The 21,584-nt window shown below is 35.9% G+C and overlaps 2 protein-coding genes across 3 annotated transcripts; one reads left to right on the top strand and one right to left on the bottom strand.

Moving 5' to 3' along the window:
• Positions 1–12,711: 12,711 nt before the first annotated feature.
• On the top strand, positions 12,712–18,202 carry LOC111913187 (amino acid transporter AVT1B). 2 transcript variants are annotated; one of them, XM_052767068.1, is made up of 13 exons: positions 12,712–12,830; positions 13,163–13,448; positions 13,530–13,828; positions 16,089–16,303; positions 16,395–16,418; positions 16,497–16,677; positions 16,786–17,008; positions 17,096–17,231; positions 17,311–17,334; positions 17,421–17,562; positions 17,647–17,690; positions 17,829–17,891; positions 17,987–18,202. In XM_052767068.1, the coding sequence occupies exons 2-13, from the start codon at positions 13,225–13,227 to the stop codon at positions 18,080–18,082; spliced, it is 1,671 nt and encodes a 556-aa protein (XP_052623028.1). In that variant the 5' UTR covers positions 12,712–12,830; positions 13,163–13,224; the 3' UTR covers positions 18,083–18,202. The 2 variants fall into 2 exon arrangements, with proteins under 2 accessions (XP_052623028.1, XP_052623029.1); XM_052767069.1 differs by having other exon boundaries at positions 12,736–12,992.
• Positions 18,203–19,287: 1,085 nt separating this feature from the next.
• LOC111913213 (guanylate kinase 2, chloroplastic/mitochondrial) lies at positions 19,288–20,539 on the bottom strand. Its single transcript, XM_023908931.3, has one exon. It carries the CDS (start codon positions 20,367–20,369, stop codon positions 19,500–19,502), a length of 870 nt encoding a protein of 289 aa, XP_023764699.1. The 5' UTR covers positions 20,370–20,539; the 3' UTR covers positions 19,288–19,499.
• Positions 20,540–21,584: the final 1,045 nt, after the last annotated feature.

The raw sequence follows: 21,584 nt of genomic DNA, 5'->3' as shown, positions 1-21,584 counted from the left end.
TGACCGTCGGTCTGTGGATGGTATGCAGTGTTGAAATGCAGTCTTGTGCCCAGTTCCTTGTGGAACTTCTGCCAGAATCGGGAAGTGAACCGAATATCTCAGTCTGAAACATTGGAGACCGGAACCCAATGACGAGCAACAATCTCCCGGAGATACACATCGGCCAACTTTTTGGCCAAAAAGTGGGCAGTCTTGGTCAATTGATCCACGATGGCCCATATAGCATTAAAACCCTTAGCCTTCTTCGGCGACTTGGTGATAAAATCCATGGTGATCTGTTCCCACTTCCACATGGGAACCTCCAAAGGCTGCAGCTTCCCATGCGGCCTCTAATGTTCGACCTTGACCATCCTACAGGTTAAGCACCTCTCGACATATCAAGTTATCTCCCTCTTCATATACGGCCACCAATAGCTCGATCTCAAATCCCGATACATATTTGGCTCCTAGGTATATAGAAAAGCGAGACTTATGAGCCTCCTCCAACAGTATATGCATGATCCCATCGGAAACTGGAACCCAAACCCGACCGCACATGGTCAACAACCCTCGACTATCGGTGACAAACCTATCGATCTCACCCCTGGTCCTCTCATGTTTCCAATACTCCTTCCGAACCCCCTCTACCTGTGTCTCTCTGATCAAACCCACAAGCAGAGAATCAACGGATATCCTCATACATATCTCGCCAACTGAAGATCCTGCCGAATTGCGGATCACAGCATCTGCTACCACATTCGCTTTACCCGGATGGTGATGGATCTCTTGGTCATAATCCTTGACCACGTCCAGTCACCTGCGCTGCCTCATGTTCAGGTTTGGCTGGTCCATAAGATGTCTCAAACTCTTGTGATCTGTGTATACAGTACAACAGACCCTATAAAGATAATGTCTCCAAATCTTGAAGGCAAACACCACTGCCCCCAACTCCGGGTCAAGAGTAGAATATCGCGTCTCATGTGGCTTCAGCTACCCTGAAGCATAAGCAATCACTCGTCCCATCTGCATAAGGACCGCCTCCAAAGAAGTGACGAATGCATCACAGAATACCATGAAATCCTTGACACCCTCTGGAAGGGTCAACACCGGGCCCTCACATAATTGTTGTTACAGCGTCTCAAAAGCACCATGCTGCTTTGGGCCCCATTGGAAATCCACTCCTTTCCTCGTCAGGCGAGTGAGGGGCACCGAGATCTTGGACAAATCCTAAATAAACCTCAACAGTATCCCGCCAAACCCAAGAAACTCTTGATCTATGAGGGAGGTTTCGGAACCTCCCACTGCATCACGACCTCGATCTTGGCCGGATCGACCAAAATCTCATCCTGGTTGACAAGATGTCCCAGAAACCGGACCTCTCGTAACCAAAACTCACACTTCGATAACTTGGCATACAACCATTCCCGCCTTGGTACCCCCAAAAGCTCTCGAAGGTACTTCTCGTGCTACTTTCTAGTCTTGGAATAAACCAAGATATCATCAATGAATACAATGACAGATCAGTCGAGCATCGGCCTGCACACCCGATTCATCAAATCCATAAACACTGCAGGCACGTTGGTGATCCCAAATGGCATCACCAAGACTCGTAATGCCCATAATGAGTCTGGAATACGGTCTTCTCTGATTCATCCTCTATCACTCTCACATGATGATACGTAGACCTCAGATCGATATTGGAGAACCAAAATGCATGCTGCAACTTATCGAATAGGTCATCAATCCGCGGAAGGGGGTAACGGTTCTTCACCGTTAACTTGTTCAAGTCCCAGTAATCAATGCATATCCGGTGTGAAACATTATTCTTCTTGACAAACAGTATCAGCGCTCCACACATCGAATTGATCAGTCTAATGAACTGCCTGCCTAATAGCTCATGAAGCTAAGAGGACAACTCCTGCATCTCAGGTGATGCCAAGCAGTACGACGCTGTGGCAAACGGAGCCGCACCTGGCACTAAATCAATCCTAAACTCAACCTGCCTATCGGGTGGCACACCGGGTAACTCCTCTGGAAACACATCAACAAACTCCTTGACAATTGGCACCTTTGAAACTGAATTCTACTTCCCGATCCGAGTATCAACCACATAAGCAAGGTAGCCCGCATACCTATGCTGAATATACTGGCGGGCCTTGTGGCTAAACAAAACCATGAACCAACCCTATTACTCTCTCCATATATAACCAATTCTCCCCCACTTGGGGTTCGAAACACCACTTGTTGACCCTCGCAATCGATCATAGCACCAAACATGCTCAGCCAATCCATCCTCACTATGCATACATCCCCCATGGGGATAAGGATCATATCAATCGGATAAGGCACCCCGAAGATCTCCAATATACAACCCTGATACACTCTGGATGCAGGAACCTCATGTTCGTTGGCGATAGAAACCTGCAACGGACACTCCAACGCACTAAAGGGCATACCAAAATCCCTACTAAAAGATCGAGACATAAAGGACCGACTCGCGCCTGAGTCAAATAACAAAAGTGCAGGCAAAGAATTCACTAAGATTGTGCCTATTAGAAGCATAAACATAAGCATACCATAAAAAAAATATTCAACAAAACAATAAATAGAAACATATTGGTCACAACGTTTGGTACAGCCATCTCGGCTGTGAGCTAAAAAGCACCGCCCCAAGCCCTCGGGGGCTCCACCCTCCCCTGGCACCCATCGATGATCCTTAGAGTGGCAGGTGTTGGGGCCTGTGCTGGCTTGGCAGTGAGCAATGGACAATTGACCTTCATATGGCCAACTTGATCACAGTAGTAGTAAATCCTGGTACTCAAAACTAGGGCTAGTTAGCGGTAATCTCTCGCATAGTTCCCCTCCTTGCCACATTTATGGCATCCAAGGACCCTCATGAATCTTGCCACACTTTACACAAGTATGGGCCCTCTGACTCCCAGACCTCACATCAGCAACCTTAAATCGCTTTGCCGCAGGATGCGACTGCATAGGGGCATGCCTCTGCTCCCTCGTTTGGAGCTCCATCTCCATCTCATGCCGCCTCGCGGCCTCCTGCAAATCAAGAAGTGATCCATAGAGTTGAGTAGATACGAACTTGTGAATGTTCGTCTTGAGCATGCTCAAGTACCGAGTCATCTGAGCTTTCTCAGAAGCAGCAAACTCAGGGAAAAACATAACTCTCTCTGTAAACATCTTAGTGATGTATGTCACTGACTTGGTCCCTTGCCTCAGGTCCAAATACTAATGGGCCAGCCTCTCGCGCTCCACCAACGAAACATATCTCGAGTGGGACATCTTAGAGAACAGCTCCCATGATACTGCAGCTCGCTGCTCTAGGGTGTATGAACTAGTAACTAGCCTTTACCAATCCTTCGCTACAGACCGAAGAAGGTTTAGAGCACACTTGACCTTCTAGTCAGTTGGGCAAGAGCAAGTGAAGAAATTTCCCTCGGAATCTGACAACTACCTCATGGAAATGACCTGACCCCATATAGATAGTGCCGCCAAATCTTGAGGGCAAACACTACTGCCCCCAACTCCAGTTCATGCATCGAAAACCAAACCTCGTGAGGCTTCAACCGCCTAGAAGCATACGCAATAACTCTCCCTCATTGCATGAGTACTACCCCCAAACTGGTGATAGAAGCATCACAATAAACAAAAAAATCCTCCACGCCCTCCGGTAGGTTCAACTTTGGGGCCTCACATAATTTTCGTCTCAGCGTCTTGAACGCAGCCTGCTGCTCAGTCCCTCAACAAAATCCATGCCCTTCCTCGTCAAAACGAGTGAGAGGTACAAAAACATTGGAGAAATCCTAAATAACCCTTCGATAATACCCTACTAAACCAAGAAAACTCCTAATCTCCGAAAGAGACTTCGGGACGTCCCACTGCATAACTCCCTCAAGCTTCTCCAGGTCGACCAGAATCTCATTCTAGTTAACGAGGTATCCCAAGAACTAAACCTCATGTAACCAGAACTCACACTTCGAGAACTTGACATAAAGCCTCTCCCTCCTCAAAACTCCTAGGAGCTCTCGAAGGAGCTTTTCATGCTACTCCCTGTTCTTGGAGTATACCAAGATATCTTCGATAAAAACAATGAACGATCGGTCAAGCATCGACCAAAATACCTAATTCATTAAATCCATAAATGTCGTTGGTGCATTGGTAAGCCCAAACGGCATCACCACAAACTCATAATGACCATAACGACTTCGGAACGTTCCCTTCTCCACGTCCTCCTCCCTAAATCTCATCTAATGATACCCTAACCTTAAATCGATCTTGGAGAACCAAAATGCACCCTTCAACTGATCAAAGAGTTTGTCAATTCGTGGAAGTGGGTAACGGTTCTTCACCGTCAACTTGTTCAACTCCCGGTAATCAATACACATCTCGTGTGAACCATCATTCTTCTTAAAAAACAAAGTCGACGCTCCCCAATGTGAAGAACTCGGTCTAATAAACTGCTTGCCCAATAGCTCCTAAAGCAAAGAGGACAACTCATGCTTCTCTGGTGGTACTAATCGGTACGGTGTCTTAGCAAGTGAACTGCAACAGGGACCATATCGATCATGAACTCCACTTGCCTCACGGGGAGGCACGTTGGGTAATTCCTCCAGAAATACATTTGGATACTCTCTGACTACAGGCACATCCAAAACTGAAACCCCCTTCGCTACTCGAGTATCAACCACATATGTGAGATAACCCATACACCATGATGTAGATGCTGGTGAGCCCTAGAAGCAGAACAAAAGGTTATAGTAAATTCTCCCCCACTTGGGGTTCGAACCACCACCCGCTGCCCCTCACAATCTATCGTGACCTGCTTAACCAATCCATCCCTACTATCATGCATACATCCCCCATATGGATAGGATCAAATCGAATAGGTAAAACACCCTGAAAATCTCCAAGTTAAAATCCTAAAAAACATTGGATGAAAAAAGCTTGTGCTCGTTGGCAATGGAAACTCACAACATGCACTCCAACTCTCCAAGAGACATATGAAAACTCTTATTGAATGACTAGGACACAAAGGACCGACTCGCAACTAAGACAAAAAGCAAAAGAGCAGGTAAGGAGTTCACTAAGAAGATACCTCACATAGATATAATCATAAGCATACAATAAAATAACTTGACATAATCATAAATGAAAACATACCAGTAGCAATGTCCGACGTCGCCTTGGCCTCCTCTGTCGTGAGCTGAAAAGCATAACCCCTGGCCTTCATGGCCTCAGCTCTCCCCAGTCGTCCATCTGTAATCCTCAAAGTAGTCGGGGTTGGTGCCTACATCGGTCCGACAACAAGAAAAGGACATTGGGCCTTCATGTGGCCCACCCGATCACAATGGTAACAAATCCTGGTGCTGGGTACTGGGGCCTGCTGGCGAAAATCCCTCACAAAATGCCCCTCCTTTCCACATTTGTGGCAACTACTAGCTGATCGAAAAATACTCTCATGCGCCTTCCCGAATTTGCCACAAGTACAACCCCAATTACATCCATATCATGAAACAGCGGGATTGAACTGCTTTGCTGCAGGTTATAGTTGCACCGGAGCCTGCCTCTTCTCCCTCGTATGGATCTCAATCTCAATCTCCCGCCTCCGCGCGACATCCTGAAGCTCAGATAGGGTATTGTAACGTTGGGTAGACACAAGCTATCGAATCTCAGTCTTGAGCAAGCTCAAGTACCACGCTATACGGGCCTGCTCCGAGGCAGAATACTCAGTACACAAAAGATCTCTCTCGGTAAACATCATGTTGAACTCAATCACCGACTCTGACGTATACCTCAATGCCAGATACTCCTGAGCCAACTTCTCTCTCTCTCTATCTCTCTTTCTTTCTCTCTCTCTCTCTATCTCTTTTTCTTTCTCTCTCTCTCTCTCTCTCTCTTTATCTCTCTACCAAGGGAACATACTTTGTGCAAAACATCTACAGAAACTACCCCCAAGTAACAACAACCCTCTTCTTTGGAGTATAAGAACCAGTCACCAGGTTGCACCAGTCTTCGTGCCTAGAAAAAGAAGGTTCAAAGCGCACTTGACCTTCCATCATCATTTACTCTAAATGATACAACACCGGCTATTCTCGCTACGATTAGAGACTAATGGGGATATTTTGAAGAAAATGGTTTGTTTGGTTAAATTTAAACTTTGTTAAGATACTATATTGATACAACATTTTTTTGAAAACATAAATTTTCATTTGGTATTTTGGGACCATAAGTTCTACAAATTTGAACTCTGAACTCTTTTACATTAAAATCAAATGATTTTATAACATTTAAACGAGGGTTAACTCGGAGGACCAATGCCACAATGAAACTAGCTGAAAAGAATCGTATCAATAATTTTTCACAAGTTTGGACCTTAGTCTAAGAAAATTTTCAAAGAATAAGGACCAATTTTGCAATTGTGTCTCTATATGATGTTAAAAGGGTAAATGTCACTATAGCCCAATCAACTATCGTCATTTATCTGATTAGGTCACTAAAGTATTTCTTTTATGCAATATGTCATTAAACTTACAACTTACTTGTCTATAAAGTCACTTTCGTTAGTTTTTAACATATCATTCGTTAATCCATTATTATAAATTACACGAATGGTCCTTATGATTTCAACTTCTTTCGTGGTTGGTCCCACACCAACACAGTTCATCATCGACATCACCACCGTTCAATTCTGACAACCACCACCTTTCACCTCGGGCAACCCCGTTAACTATTATTCTAACATATAATCACTCTAAAAAAATCTCAATCTGTTTTAATTTTTATAAAAAAATAATTTCATATATATATATATATATATATATATATATATATATATATATATATATATATATATATATATATATATATATATATATATGTTCAGAATCAACATTGAATAAAAGTGTAACAATGTCTATTTGCTAAATAAGAAATTAATAATAAGATATTTGTGAGTTAACTTTTTCTTATAGAGAATGTATCAATACTCCTTACGATCATAAAGTCTATACATTAACATTTTCTTATCCGAATGAAATTGTTACACCATGCAACACTAAATACAGTTCAATAACTACTAACGTATACATTTTTATTTGCAACAAGAACATCATATTAAAAACCGATCATTTTTAATGCAAAAATTTCACCAAATAATATTAAATGCAGTTTGAAAACTTCTGATATTACCCATTTTAGTGATCTAGCATATTTTTGGTCGATTTAAGGGGTTTAAGTGGTTGGAGATTCTACCAAATGTATCATATTTTTACTTAAAATCGACCGGTAAACTAAACTCTAATTCAAAAATCATAGGGGTTGCTCGAGGTGAACGTTGGTGGGTGCCAGAAGTGAACGATGGTGGTGCAGGCAGTGTTTTAAAAGGCACGTCATTGTGCGCGTCAAGGCGTGTCATGGCGTGAGGTGTGGCTTCGCCGTTACAAAAACCTTCATTACGTTGTTGTTAGGCATGACGCGTGTCAAGACGTGATATAGTGTGTCATGGTGCATTATGGCATGTTATGACGTGTTTTTTTCGTTTGAGACATGTTTTGTTGTTCATTGTTATGTCTTTTCTAATCGGAGATACAAGTATTGTGTTTTTTGTTAACTTTTTGTTATTAGTTATTGATATAACATTTGTAAAAAGTAGTTATATTTAATATAATTTATATTTATGTGGTAATATAATTATAAATTAATACAAAATCGTCACCTTACATCACGCTTTGAAAAACGTCATGGTTCGCCATGACTCGTTAAGCTTGAGGTTTGGCATTGCCGTCATGTCACAACTCACGCCATTTAGAACTTTGGGTGCAGGTGATGAACGATGCTGGTAAAGGATCAACCACAAAAGAAATTGAAACCATACGAACTATTCTTATAAATTATAATAATCGGTTAATAGAAGATCTGTTAAAAACTAACGAAAATGACTTAATAGACATGTAAGTTGTAAGTTTAATGACCTATTAAACAAAAGAAATACTTTAATGACCAAATCGAATAAATAACGATAATTGATTAGCCTGTAGTTACGTTTACCTAATGTTAAAATCATCCTAAAAGTTTTTGTGTTTAAATAATATGTGGAAGCAAATTTAAAGTTTATTTAACTTTTATCTAAACTCTAATTCAAAGATGAATTATATTTTTCTTTTTCGGTTTAAATGAAACTTTTCTTATAAAAGTTCAATTTTCTATACTAATTAGGATTTTGTCGCAAGCGCATGGCGACGACGTAAATCCATTTTGTAAGTTTGAATTTTTACGATTTCTAAATTTACATCGAAATATTGACCACCTCGAATTTATATCAACACAAAACACGTAATAAATTAGTATTTTAAGTTAATGAATGAAAGCTATTAAGAAAAATCAGATTATATATTAAATAGGGTAAACATGAAAGTTTAGAAAGTTGACGGAGTGAAAATGACATTTTACAAAATTCAAATATAAAGAGGTGGAAATGGCATTTAACAAAGTTGAGAGATGATAAATATCGGTTGATGGCGTAAACACTAAAGTTTAGAAAGTCAAGGGGGTGAAAATGATATTTTATAAAGTTGAAGGATGGTAACCATAGGAAAATCAGATTATATATTATATATTGGATAAACACACAAAAGTTTAGAAAACTAAAAAAATAAAAATAACATTTTAAATAGTTTAAAGTTGAAAGGATAAAATGACATTTTATAAAATTCAAAATCAATTATCAAAGGGACATTTTAAAAAATATATGAGAAAATATAATTTTATAAAGTATTCTAAAATGTAAATAAGTAAAAGAAAAAACATTATTTTATAAAATAAAAGAATACCAATTATAAAAAGCCGACACTGATTCTTAAAGCTGTAAGATGTGATACATTTTTCACCGGCGGTATGTATACGTGAAGTACATTACTGCTGGTGAACACTGTCCCTCGATGAATATATTGTCTACGGTATATTACCAATGGTGAGGTTTCACCGATGAAATGGAAAAGTTTTGCCGTTGAAAACATTCCTCATTTTGGCTTGGTCTGCATTATAACTTGTTCTTTGATGCAATAAGAAAATACTCAAGAATGCTAGTAATGGCTGTGGTTTGGAAACATTTTTGTACGCAAATGTATCACCACACCGTTATTATAGACAAACATTGGTAAAAAAAATGCAAATGCTTATGTGGCATATATTTTTCATAGGTAAAAAACATTAAGACACCCTTTATCCTACCAGGTAATTAATTTAAAATTTCAATTCTTGAGTAAAATAACTGTTTGTCACTTCACTTACCAGTAAAAAATATTTGCCCATGTGATCTTCGATACTGCCTAATACTGTTCACTTTTATGGATTTGTCACCTTCACCATATGTAACAATCGGAATTGATGTGTTTTAGAATAAACACATGCAATGTTTTGAAAAAATTTATTTATTTTATATTTAGAATTTGGAATTGGGTGAGTAATATTCATTTTATGGCTTTGTCACCATCATCATGTGACATGTGTAACTATCGGAGTTAAAGTGTCCTATAAGGAAGCATTTCAATATTATGAAAAGATATATTGTATGTGTATTTGGAATAGGGTGGTTAACGTTCATTTTTATAAAGGGGAAATGACTAAATCAGTCAAAATTAATTAATTACTTATTATTTTTAGCCAAAAAAATTTTAATTATTCCAAAATAGCCATTGAAATAGTAGGTATCTCAAATCGTGTATTCTATGAGAATAACAAAGAAAATATGTTGTTTGATAATATGAATACGTTTAATCTTACATAACTATTGTTATTATCACACATTCTCACTAATTAAATCGTCTATAATATTATTATAAACTTTTTATTATTATTTACGTTCTATCAGAATGTTGTTAGGATGTTTGTTGAGTCGTATTCTGTAAAATGAAAATGAGTGAAAAACGATGTTTGAGAACAAAAATGAATAAGAATTATTGAGAATTGATTAAAATGACGATATTTATGTGAGGTTGAACATATTCATATTAATAAACAACTTATTTTCTTAATGATTCTTATAGAATAGCACAGTCTACATGTCCGCACAATAGTTGTTCATCCACATTATAATCTAGCCCTATATATATATATATATATATATATATATATATATATATATATATATGTGTGTGTGTGTGTGTGTGTGTGGAGAGAGAGAGAGAGAGAGAGAGAGAGTTAGGTTCAAATGTGGATTAACATCTATTGTGCGGACGTGTAGACAGTGTTATTCTATGAGAATGACAAAGAAAATATGTTAATTGATAATATAAATACATTCAATCTTACATAACGATTGTCATTAACACATTCTCACTAATTAAATCATCTATAAAGTTATTATAAACTTTTTATTATTATTTTAATTCTGTCAGAATATTTATTGAGTCGTATTCAGAATGAAAGTGGGTGAAAAACGATGTGTGAGAACAAAAATAAATAAGAATTAGTGAGAATGCATGAAAATGATGATATTTATGTAAGGTTGAACGTATTCGCATTACTAAACAATTTATTCTCTTAGTAATTCTAATAAAATAACAATGTACACACGTTTGCACAATAATTGTTCATCCACATTATAATCTAGCCATATATATATATATATATATATATATATATATATATATATATATATATATATATATATATATATATATATATGTATATATACTTTGTCATTCTTTGAAGGCTCTATTGAGATATTTTTCTTAAGTACAAAAAACACAAAAAAATGAACAAAAATAACAGGTCCTGAAACAATACACGACCCACAAAATAGTAACTCATTACTCAAAATAGCAATCAACACAACATTGACCGTAGGTTTTTTAATCACATACGGTTTCAATGGCTAATTTGAAATAAATTTTAATTTTTAGATAAATACTGAAAAATAGTTAAAAAGAATAATTAGTTTTGCAATTTTCTCATTTATATTTTTGTCACCATCAAGGTCACCATATAAAATCATGGTAGTTAAGATTATATGCGCTGCATAAAAGTAGTTAAAATATTGACATTTAGAGTAAGAATTAGTTTAAAGAAGAAACTTGGATAATTCATTATGAACACGTTTTGTCATATGTTTTTGTCTCTATATGATATATTATACATGTTTGAAAATTATAACTATTATTTTTATAGAATATTTTTATTTTAATTAATTATTATCGCCATTAAGTTTTTATATATGTACTGTGTTATTTTATTGTTTTCTGTTTTAGTTTCAATATAAGTTTTTGTGCATTTATACATGTCATACATGAATTTCCAAGATATGAATTTATGAAATACAAACACAACATACACTAATTGCAAAACGTGTTTGAGTATCAAACACAAGCATGACACATAATTAATCAGTATGACACGTGACATAATATGAATATACATGCATTATCCAATACCATTTATTTAAGCTAGAAAAAACATGCATTTAATCTGTGTATATATGTGTATGTACGTGTCGCATGTCCTATGTCTCTAGGTCTATAACCGCGTTTATACATGTCGTGTATTATACGAATTTAATTTGTGGCTTACACATGTTCAAATATGTAAATGTGTTTAACATGTATAACACACGAAACATGAATTTAAAACTCGTGTCGGCACGAACATACATGAAACACGAATTTCTAAAAGCAGTACACGAAAAACTCGTGGCGTTTTAGTGGTATTGTGTATCAGATTGATAGGTTCTAATTATAAAGTTATACGGTGGGGAGGATATGTTGTCGTCGGCATCCAATGTGGCACTTAATGTCAGCGGCAAACACCGCCCCTGATCATCAGCAATCCTCCGTCGGCGAGAAGTCTCCGTCGAGTTCCAAAGGATAAAAAGAAAATCTCCCCTTTCTAAATATTCATCCACTTTTAATAAATATATACCTATCTTATTTACATATAAACCATATACCTTATTGCCTATAAATCCTATAAACACATACTATATACTAATATACAATTCATTGTATACTCGATTTTTCTATGCCTTTTACCATCCACACTAAAATAACGACAACACCATTAAACAGATAATAAAATGAAAGCGAAAAACTTTTGTTTAATATTTTCAAAAAGAACCCCTATTTGTTTGTTTACCGGGTTAAGCACTAAATCATAAATAAGCTCTCTCAAAACATTTAGAACTAAGTTTTCTCTCTTTTTTTTTAACAAAATGAATAGAAGTAGTGGCTTTAGAGTTAATCGAATTGATTTGAATGAGCCTTAAACAATGATATTAAAGATTATGTTATTGAAAGCTTTTATGTTATGTGAATTATCATTTCTATTTCATTATTTTAATTATTTTAATGTCATGTTATGTTTTTTAAATTAAATGTATTGTTTTTAATTGAATTTCAATATGATACTAAATCAATGTATTGTTATATTTTTTAATTTTAATGAAATATTATATTATATTAATTAATGTTTATGTAATTATGTTTTTATTTTAATTACTAAATATTACACTTTTTTAATTATTTTTTTTTAAATGGAGGCAACAAATGGTAACATACCGTAACCAAGGGCCAAAAAAATTGCAAAAATTACAAAGTTATATGTCTATTTATGATCGAATTTTTCTTGATGATTTTATAATTTTTATTCTATTTTTTATTTTTATTTCATTAGGCTGCCTTGCTATCCAATCATCTACACTATATATACATAAGAGTTGCTAGCAGAATTCCGAAACAGAGCACTCTCCATCTGTTCTTCTTATCTCTCCTCTGTTTCCCAGATTTTCGCATCAATAGAAGATTCTCGCTCTATAAATCCGTGAAACTGTTGGAGTTTTGTTGCATGTAAGAACATTAACAGCAATACTTTTGCCTCACTTTCAACCCTTTCAATACTGCGTACGTATCTCTTCATGCGTCCATGTTGTAGAGAATCACAATCAAATAGAGTTGCGTTTCCCTAATGAATTCGAAATTCATATTAAAACCCTAGTGATCGCTGTTCTGGTAATCGAATATCGTTTCACGTTATTTCGTGGTTCATTGTACGATTTTATAGCTTTCAATTGTGTCTCTAGAACTCCATGCTGTATCGACGCGTTGATGTTTATTTACGATTTGATTTAAAAACTTCGTGCCAAAAAAACCCTCGTCGATTAATTCGATCGTATTTTCAGGATACTGTTTTGAAGCTTATCTCAAGAGACGCGATTTTGTAAGGATCGAAGGTTGAAGGGTAATGAAGACTACGGGGGAATCCGACTGCATCCTTTTAGTCGATAGCGAAAACAAGGAGATCGATGAAGACAAGGATTTAGACAGAGATGGAGATAAGGATTTTGATGGAGGTGATGACGATGATTCCTGGAATAAAGCCAATGATGATGAGCAGGATTGTGATTCCTCTAATAATGTCGGGGATGAACCTCAATCTTCGGATCCATCATGGCCTCGAAGTTACAGGTATAAGCAACAACCCTTCCGCTTTCGTCATTGAAAGGCATAATTTCATCAGTATGATCAATATTTGTAATATTTTTTCAGGAAGTCGATGGATCTGTTAGGTACTGTAGCATCTCCGAGTCTGAGCTTTCTGGGGTCTCCTCCATTATCATCATTAGGTGGTTCATTCCTTTCATCGTCACCTAAAAGAAGACAAAATCCCAAAATAACCACCAGTTTAGGCAACCCTCTGTTGCCACCTTTGGCAGACAACCATCATCCACCACGTCATCCTTCTGATCATTCACTTCATTCTCAATGGACATCTTCTGCTAGAAAGTCGTCACAACTTCAGAAATCTCAGATTAAACAGAGTTCATTCGCCCAAGCTGTGGTTAATGGTATGTATATATGTTTCTTCTTTCAAATTAATTAATACTAAAGGCTATAAACCAAGACGTTCGAACCATATAATCGATCTCTAATGCAGGATTTTCAAAACAAAAAATGAGAAGTCGTTTTTTTCTCTACTTTCTCGATATTTCTCTTGAGTGCTCCTTACCCTAAAATAAAAACTCCACAATATGTCATCACATAAGCAATAAAATAATGAAGTTATCAAATTATCATCACCAAACCTCTATGAAAGAATAAACAGTTGTTTACATTCATAATCCTCATTTCCCTTAACCTAAAAACCTTTAGGTTGCTCGATGTAGATTTTTTTGTCCAAGTCACCTAGAAGGAAAGTTGTGTTGACATCCATCTTCTCAACCTCAAGATCAAGGTTAGCAGCTAAACCAAGAACCACATTGATACAACCGAAGAGAAAATCCCATCGAAGTTGATACCTTTTCTTTGACTAAATGCACAATTAATTTAGCCTTCCACATAGGTCTTGAAGTGTGACATACCCATCACCAAGATATTATGTTGATGGATTACAATCTCTCATATATCACCCGTTAATGATTGCGAACATCTTTATATATCTCATATGACGCAACATGCTAAGAGGAACCGAGTCTAAATAAGTAAGATCATTATGTTGAGGAATCATCTCCACCTTCTCCTCTCGATATCTTCTAAAGTATGGTATTCCACTAAAACAACATCATGACTCATTATAAGTGATATAGAAACCGAATCATGTCTACACATGACTTAGTCTTTACATCAAGCTTTGATTTCTCATCTTTGGGAATATCCACAAAAAAGTTGCTTCAAAGACTCATAAGTAATCATAAGAAAGATCTTTGTCGCTACAAACCCTCCTAGAACATCAAAATATAAAGGAACACTTAGGGTTATATTAATAGCAAAAACCGCAGTATTTGTTACGCCTACATGGAAAGTCCAAGTATATGTTGTTTCTTGGAAGGAGGATAACTCTTAAGGGAAAATTTTGTTATGACTACATGCCAAAGTGTGAAAACACACACCGGACATCATACACACGAGATAATACCTTTTTCTATGACAACTTGGCCATGTATAGCCAAGGGGTATCAAGAGTTGGACAGGTGTCCCTCAACCAAAAGGTTAAGGGTGCAAGTTTTGTTTAAGAAAAAGGTGTGGTTTGGAGAAATAAAAATAAAAAATTTAACCAAGTCTCTTATGCAATATAGATCAACCATATTAACATTCTTCACTACATTTTCCATGCTCTTAGGCCCCGTTTGGTACGCGGAACAGGACGGGACAGAACAGAACAAGGTCCTATCACTGAGCGTTTGGCACGGACGGGACTGGGACAAAGTTAGTTGTTGACCAAGTCCAATGGGACTATTTCTCTAAAATTTAGTCTCATCCAAAACCATAGAACACAATGGGACAAAAGCCAAAATGACAAAAAAAAAAAAAAAAAAAAAAAAAAAAAAAAAAAAACCATTTCTAGTGTGTTTCTTTTTGTTCCGGTGTTGCCAATTACTATATAACGAGTTCAGTCTAGTTCTGTCCAGTCCAGTTCTGTCTAATCTAGTTCTGTCCCACCTAGTCTCACCACCAAACGCTACCTTAGAGATCTTTAAATGTGACATATACAATTTTTAGTATCTCTTGCCTCTTTCCATGATCAAGGAACCATGAGTGATTTTCTAGAATCCATTACCAAAATTGTTGTAGTAACCATCGCTGTCGAGCAAGCCTATGGAAGCCAAATTTAGTCTCATATACCCAACGTGAATGTCATCATGTAAAATCAACTTCAAACATACATCCAAAATGACAATAACCTTTAATAATAACTTATTATTAACCATCTTAACATCCCAAAGTTACTATAGTGCAAGATAAATATAGATCACTTCATAATGTTACATGACACGAAGCACTGATATCAACACAATATCATAATCACAACATATAAGAAGTGTATTCAATGGTAGCATTTCCTCCAACTTTGATAGGAGAGAGTGGAGGCTTAGAATTAAGGAAGATAGTGTGAGGTTAGACTTGAAGGAGTTAGGACATGACCTATGATAGGAGAGAATAGAAACTTAGAATTAAGGTGCCTAAGTAGTAATGGTATAGTGCTATGTTCTAACTTTATTTTCTTTGTTGTTGCATACTAGTCTATTTTTCACATACTTAGTCATGTATCATATAAACTAGTCTCCATATGAAAGTAGTCTGAAAATAGGTTGATATGTAATGTTGTAGGTGTAAATCTACTTTGTGGAGTAGCACTTCTTTCTACCCCATATGCAGTGAAAGAAGGTGGATGGCTTGGTTTATCTATAATGTTTATCTTTTGTGTTCTTTGTTTCTACACGGGTCTCCTCCTCCGTGACTGCTTAGATACTCACCCCAGACTTCAGACTTATCCAGATATTGGTGAAGCCGCCTTCGGCATACCCGGACGCCTACTTGTCTCCGTAAGTTTATTTATTTTTATTTTTTTTGTTGAAAAAAAAATAAACCCCTTGAATGATTACTACTTAACCTTGTGTAATTCTTTTGCTGCAGATAGTTTTGTATGTGGAGTTGTATGTAAGTATCTCTAACATAATCCTATGCATTGTTTATTCTATAAGTATAATCTCATGATCACTTATTTGGTTTCAACAGGCATCATGTGTTGAATTCATAATCTTGGAGAGTGATAACATATCTTCTTTATTCCCAAATACAAATGTAATCATTGGAGGACACCAAATAAATTCACATTCTTTCTTTGCAATTATGATCACTCTTGTTGTGCTTCCTACGGTTTGGCTTCGCGACTTGAGTGTTCTCAGTTACATCTCCGGTTAGTTCACAATATATATATATATATATCTAAGTAAGTGCAAGTAGAATAATAATGACTATATTACCCTTTATCTCTTTTTTTCTTTTTCTTGTTTTGTTGTTGCAGCTGGAGGAGTTTTTGTAATAATTATTTTGGTGTGTTCCTTGTTTTGGATCGGTTTGGTGGATAAGATTGGGTTTCAAATGGAAACTACAAAAATGTTAAATCTATCGACTTTGCCTGTGTCTATTGGGATGTATGGTTACTGTTATGCAGGACATGCTGTTCTTCCTAATATTTATATGTCCATGGAAAAGAAAAGTCAATATCCTCTAGTCATTCTAGCCAGGTAATTCAAAAATAACACAACACTTAATTACCCAAAAGGGTAAAACCGTAAAATGGTAATTGTGTTTTTTTTATTTTTTTATTGAAGCTTTGGGATATGTACTTTAATTTATGCTGGAGTTGCCATAATGGGATACATGATGTTTGGAGAATCAACAGAATCACAATTCACTCTCAACCTCCCTCCAAATTTACTTGCTTCCAAGATTGCTATTTGGGCTACGGTATATAAATTGTTAGTTTTGTGATTTCTTTTTGTTTATTTTTTTTACTCACTTCGGTCAATTTTTTCTTCTCTTTTAGGTGATCACTCCAGTAACCAAATATCCTTTTGCTTAAAACCCTTCAATTCTTCCTTGTGTTTTGTGTGAATGTTATTTTGTATTTTATCTTAACAAGAAAGAATCACATATGCGTTAGTAATATCACCAGTGGCTAAAAGTTTGGAGGAATTAATACCATCAAAGCATTCAAAGTCACACGTGTACTCAATCCTCATAAGAACAGCATTAGTGATCTCTACTTTAGTTGTGGCCCTTTCTGTTCCCTTTTTTGGTAAGCTTTCTTTCAAATATTATATTTTTTTACAAATTAGTGATTTTGGATAAACTATTATCATATACACTCTTCTTATCACAGGTCTGGTGATGTCATTGATCGGATCTTTACTCTCAATGCTGGTGGTAAGTTCTCTTTCTATGTTTTTAATAGCAATGTACTTTATATAATGGGGTAAAAAAATAAAATACATTGCCTATATTTGTAAAAAGAGCAAATTACAAAAACTAATTAATGCTTCTTTTTTTTTTTTGTAATTCCAGTCATTGATATTTCCTTGTGCTTGCTTTTTGCGCATCTTAAGGGGTAATGTGACACATTTCCAGGTATCACTCGTGGCTTTTTATAAACTTTGAACATATCTTAGAAAAAAATGAATTCAAATATTGCATTTTTTTTTTTTGTTTGTTTGTATTGTTAGGTATCAATGTGCGTATTAATCATTGCAATTGGTGTGATCTCATTATCGTTTGGAACCTACACATCCATATCTGAAATCATTCAACAATATTTGTAGTTTTTAGTACTGTAAACTTTATTTTGTCAATCTTATTGATGTTCTTTGAGAAGCCAATTTTTAACGAATTATTAATCAATGCGCAAGATTTTCTTTTTACTTTGCAAATTGACTGAATTATGAAGTCAGTAGGTGTTAATTACGTTGCTGATTCTTCCAAATATGATAAGTGTTGTATAAACAAAGATTGTGTCTTTCTTTGATTATATGAACGATCTTGAATCTTGATATAAGAAAATGACTATTTTACCCTTCCGTCTAGAAGTGATGTTAGAAGTGATATTGAATAACAAACGAATATGTTGTCACAAAACACATAGAAACAAAGATGTACAGCATCATATGTTGTATGTTTGCTAATTGAGAAAAAACAAACATTTTTCTAGGTTTGTATGTTTCGAATGGAGAACAAACAAAGAAACAATCTTTTCATTATTTTTCTATGTTTGTTTGTAATTGAGAACACACAAAGAAACACTTTTGTAACATCTTTTTTGTTTTTAGTGATTGTGTATCCCAAAACAAAGAACGCTATTTAATATTATTCTATGTTTCACTACTAGAATGAACATTGGTGATAATGAGTTTGGGGACATACAAGTTATATCATAAACATAAAAAGTGACATTTATCACATACTTTCCATTTTGAATTCCAAGCAACCCAAATCCATCAGAATAATGATAGGTATTAACTACATCATCAATCTTTTCATCCCTTTTCATTTCCAACAAGAATGATTTCTTGTCAATTACCAAATTAGACAACTTAGTTTAAATTCAGGCAACCTACTTTTTAAAAGTTGATGAAACTGCACAAACATTCTTCCATTCATTTACAATTAAGTGTCATTTGACACAATTCCATCATCATATTTGAAAAATATCATCAACAAATCACGAAACCAAAAGTTTGACTAAAACATCACGAAGTCAACACTTTTTAACTACTTGAAATAGAAATCGTTCTTGTTCACAATCACACTATGAACCACTTATTCATTTCCCATTAACAGTTCCAACATGAATCATGAATTATTCATCACCCCCTAATCAGTAATCACCATGAATCCTAACTTCAATTCATTATCAAAGAGAGTAACTTTGAGGATAAAACATTTGATTTGAAGTGCAAATCCACCAAGAAAACGTTAGGTTTAATCACAAATCACTAAAAATAGGTCATTTCCTTCCCTTAGAAGCTCCTTTACTAATTTGAGTGTATAATGCATAAAATCCAATCAAAAACTCACTAAAACAAGCTTTTGGATTATATGTTTTTATGGGTAGAATATGGATCAAAACTAAAATGACCAATAACAATGGCTCTTAAAACAAGCATCCACTTCACTATTCAACCAGAAACCATTTTAGAGAATAAAAGAAGTAAAAAACATACATTGCCATTGTATTTGTGCCTAAATCATTGCTCTCTTTTGCCACACTTTAGCTTTCTCTGCATCCATGATGGATTCCACCATTTTAACACAATTCTCTAACTTCCCTTCAGCATTCACAACCACATAATCAAAATTCTTCATCTGCTTCAACTCTTCTTTAGCTGTAGCAACCCTCACCAGCAATGCTTCCTTACTCTCTGTCTTCCTGTCAATCAACCTCATCACCAACTCACTCTCGCTTTCAGCCACAAGAAACAAGAACACAGCAGAATCTCCAAGAATCTTTCTTAAAGTAGCAGCTCCCTGTATGTCTACTCTCAATATAATGTCATGCCCTTTTGCCATGTAATCCCTAATCTGCTGTTTTGGTATACCTTTGTAATCCCCATACACTAATGCATACTCTAAAAGCTCATCGTTTTCTACCATTGTTAAGAACTCTTCTTTACTTACAAAAAAGTAATCTTTTCCATTAACTTCACCTGCTCTCATTGACCTACTTGTTGCTGTGACAACAAAGTGGATGTTTTCTCGAACTTCTCTCAGTCTTTTGATCAAACAGTCTTTCCCCACACCACTAGGCCCACTGATTACTACGATCAAAGGTCTTGGCTTAGGAGCTAATGGCTCTAAACTGAACGATGAACCCACCGATGTTTCCAGAGCGCGGTACAACTCCATTCGGTCGGCGGTTTCCACTGCCGGAATTGGGACGGCTGCAGGTCTCCGGGATTCGCCCATACTAGAAATTGACTTGGGGGTTTGAGAATTTGGTGTTCGTGGAGTGAAATTGTTGAAGACGACGAGATGGTTGGCGGGTTTTTTGGTAAGAGAAACTGGGCTGAGATTGAAATGGGGGATAGAGGCACAAAACCTTCGTATTAGCATCGAATTGGAGAGAGGTTCGATACTGTTATATGTAAGTTGGGTTTTGAATTTAGGGTTCTGAAAAAGGGTTTATTGAATCTTGTAATAAGATGATGGATTGTTTTCTCTGAAACTGCGAGCGGAGCCAGAAAGAGCCAAAGCCCGACGTGAGCTGCCAAGAAACTGTATAATAACAGGGGTCGAGGGGTAAACGAATTTTATTTTACTTCATCCAAATCATTTGTTATACAATAAACCCTATGGTTTACAAAAACTTACAGTTTTGTCTACTTTTTTCACCTTTTATTTTCTATGCTGAGCGTCCACCCTTCCAAATGTAATTTTCTTTTTGTGGGTTTGATATTCAAATTTTTTAATGTATTTAAAATGATTATTTTACGTTTATTATTTTCTTTATTATGTTTCAATAATTAAAATAAATACAAAATGAAAAGGGTAAACTACACAAATGGTCCATATGGTTTGGGTAGTTTGTGTGGTTGATCTCTATAAAGAATTTTTAACTTGGATTGTCCTTAATGTTTGTGTTTGTTTCAATTTTGGTCCCTAACCAAAATATGGGTCCCACTCATCCTTTTATTTCTTTCTCATATACATCGAGGTTTTTTCAAGAAAACCTCATGGTCAATATGTTTTTTTAACTATTACCAAGTTTTTCCCTTTGTCCCAAATAGAACACTCAATCTATTATAGATTTCCGCTGACAACTACAATTAGTTCTCAATTTTTGTTTCCCATCCTTAAACAAATCCAAGAGAAAAATCAATTTCAATTTTCGATCTTTGCTTCTCACCACCATTGATGCACATTCCCACGATTGTCAATAAAGAGCATGTCATCGAATTGAGGATGTAATCTAGGCCCAACATTGTCATCAAATTGCTCAATAAAGAGCATGTCATTAGATGGAACCCAAAATTTAGACACTTTCCTTTGAGAAACTAAGCATATCACTTATTTTGCAAACAAGCAATGTATAATCTCCTTGACACCCAGAAAACCCGTTTTAGTAACACTTTTTTTTAACTGAAAAATAAGATCCTTTACAAATGTTAGTGTAAGGAGTTCGTTTTCCTCTTGAAAGTTTTCTGGAAAGAAAGGTTAGTAGCAAAACGTGGTGGTTGAGTTCTATCTCTTGAAAGTTTTAGGTTCACTTTCCTCCACATAGGTGTAAAAATCATCACCAAATGATTTTTCAACTCTAGCCCTCTTACT

The sequence above is a fragment of the Lactuca sativa genome, chromosome 8, assembly GCF_002870075.4.
Source record: "Lactuca sativa cultivar Salinas chromosome 8, Lsat_Salinas_v11, whole genome shotgun sequence".
Taxonomy (NCBI): domain Eukaryota; kingdom Viridiplantae; phylum Streptophyta; class Magnoliopsida; order Asterales; family Asteraceae; genus Lactuca; species Lactuca sativa.
Note: the sequence above shows the minus strand (reverse complement) of the source record. Positions and strands in the feature narration are given on the sequence as shown.

Coding starts and splice junctions, on each gene's coding strand:
- LOC111913187 (XM_052767068.1), top strand. CDS start 13,225: ATGAAGACTACGGGGGAATCCGACTGCATCCTTTTAGTCGATAGCGAA. Junction 17,335..17,420: donor TCACTCCAGTAACCAAATAT/CCTTTTGCTTAA, acceptor AGAATCACATAT/GCGTTAGTAATATCACCAGT. Junction 17,563..17,646: donor CCTTTCTGTTCCCTTTTTTG/GTAAGCTTTCTT, acceptor TTCTTATCACAG/GTCTGGTGATGTCATTGATC.
- LOC111913213 (XM_023908931.3), bottom strand. CDS start 20,369: ATGCTAATACGAAGGTTTTGTGCCTCTATCCCCCATTTCAATCTCAGC.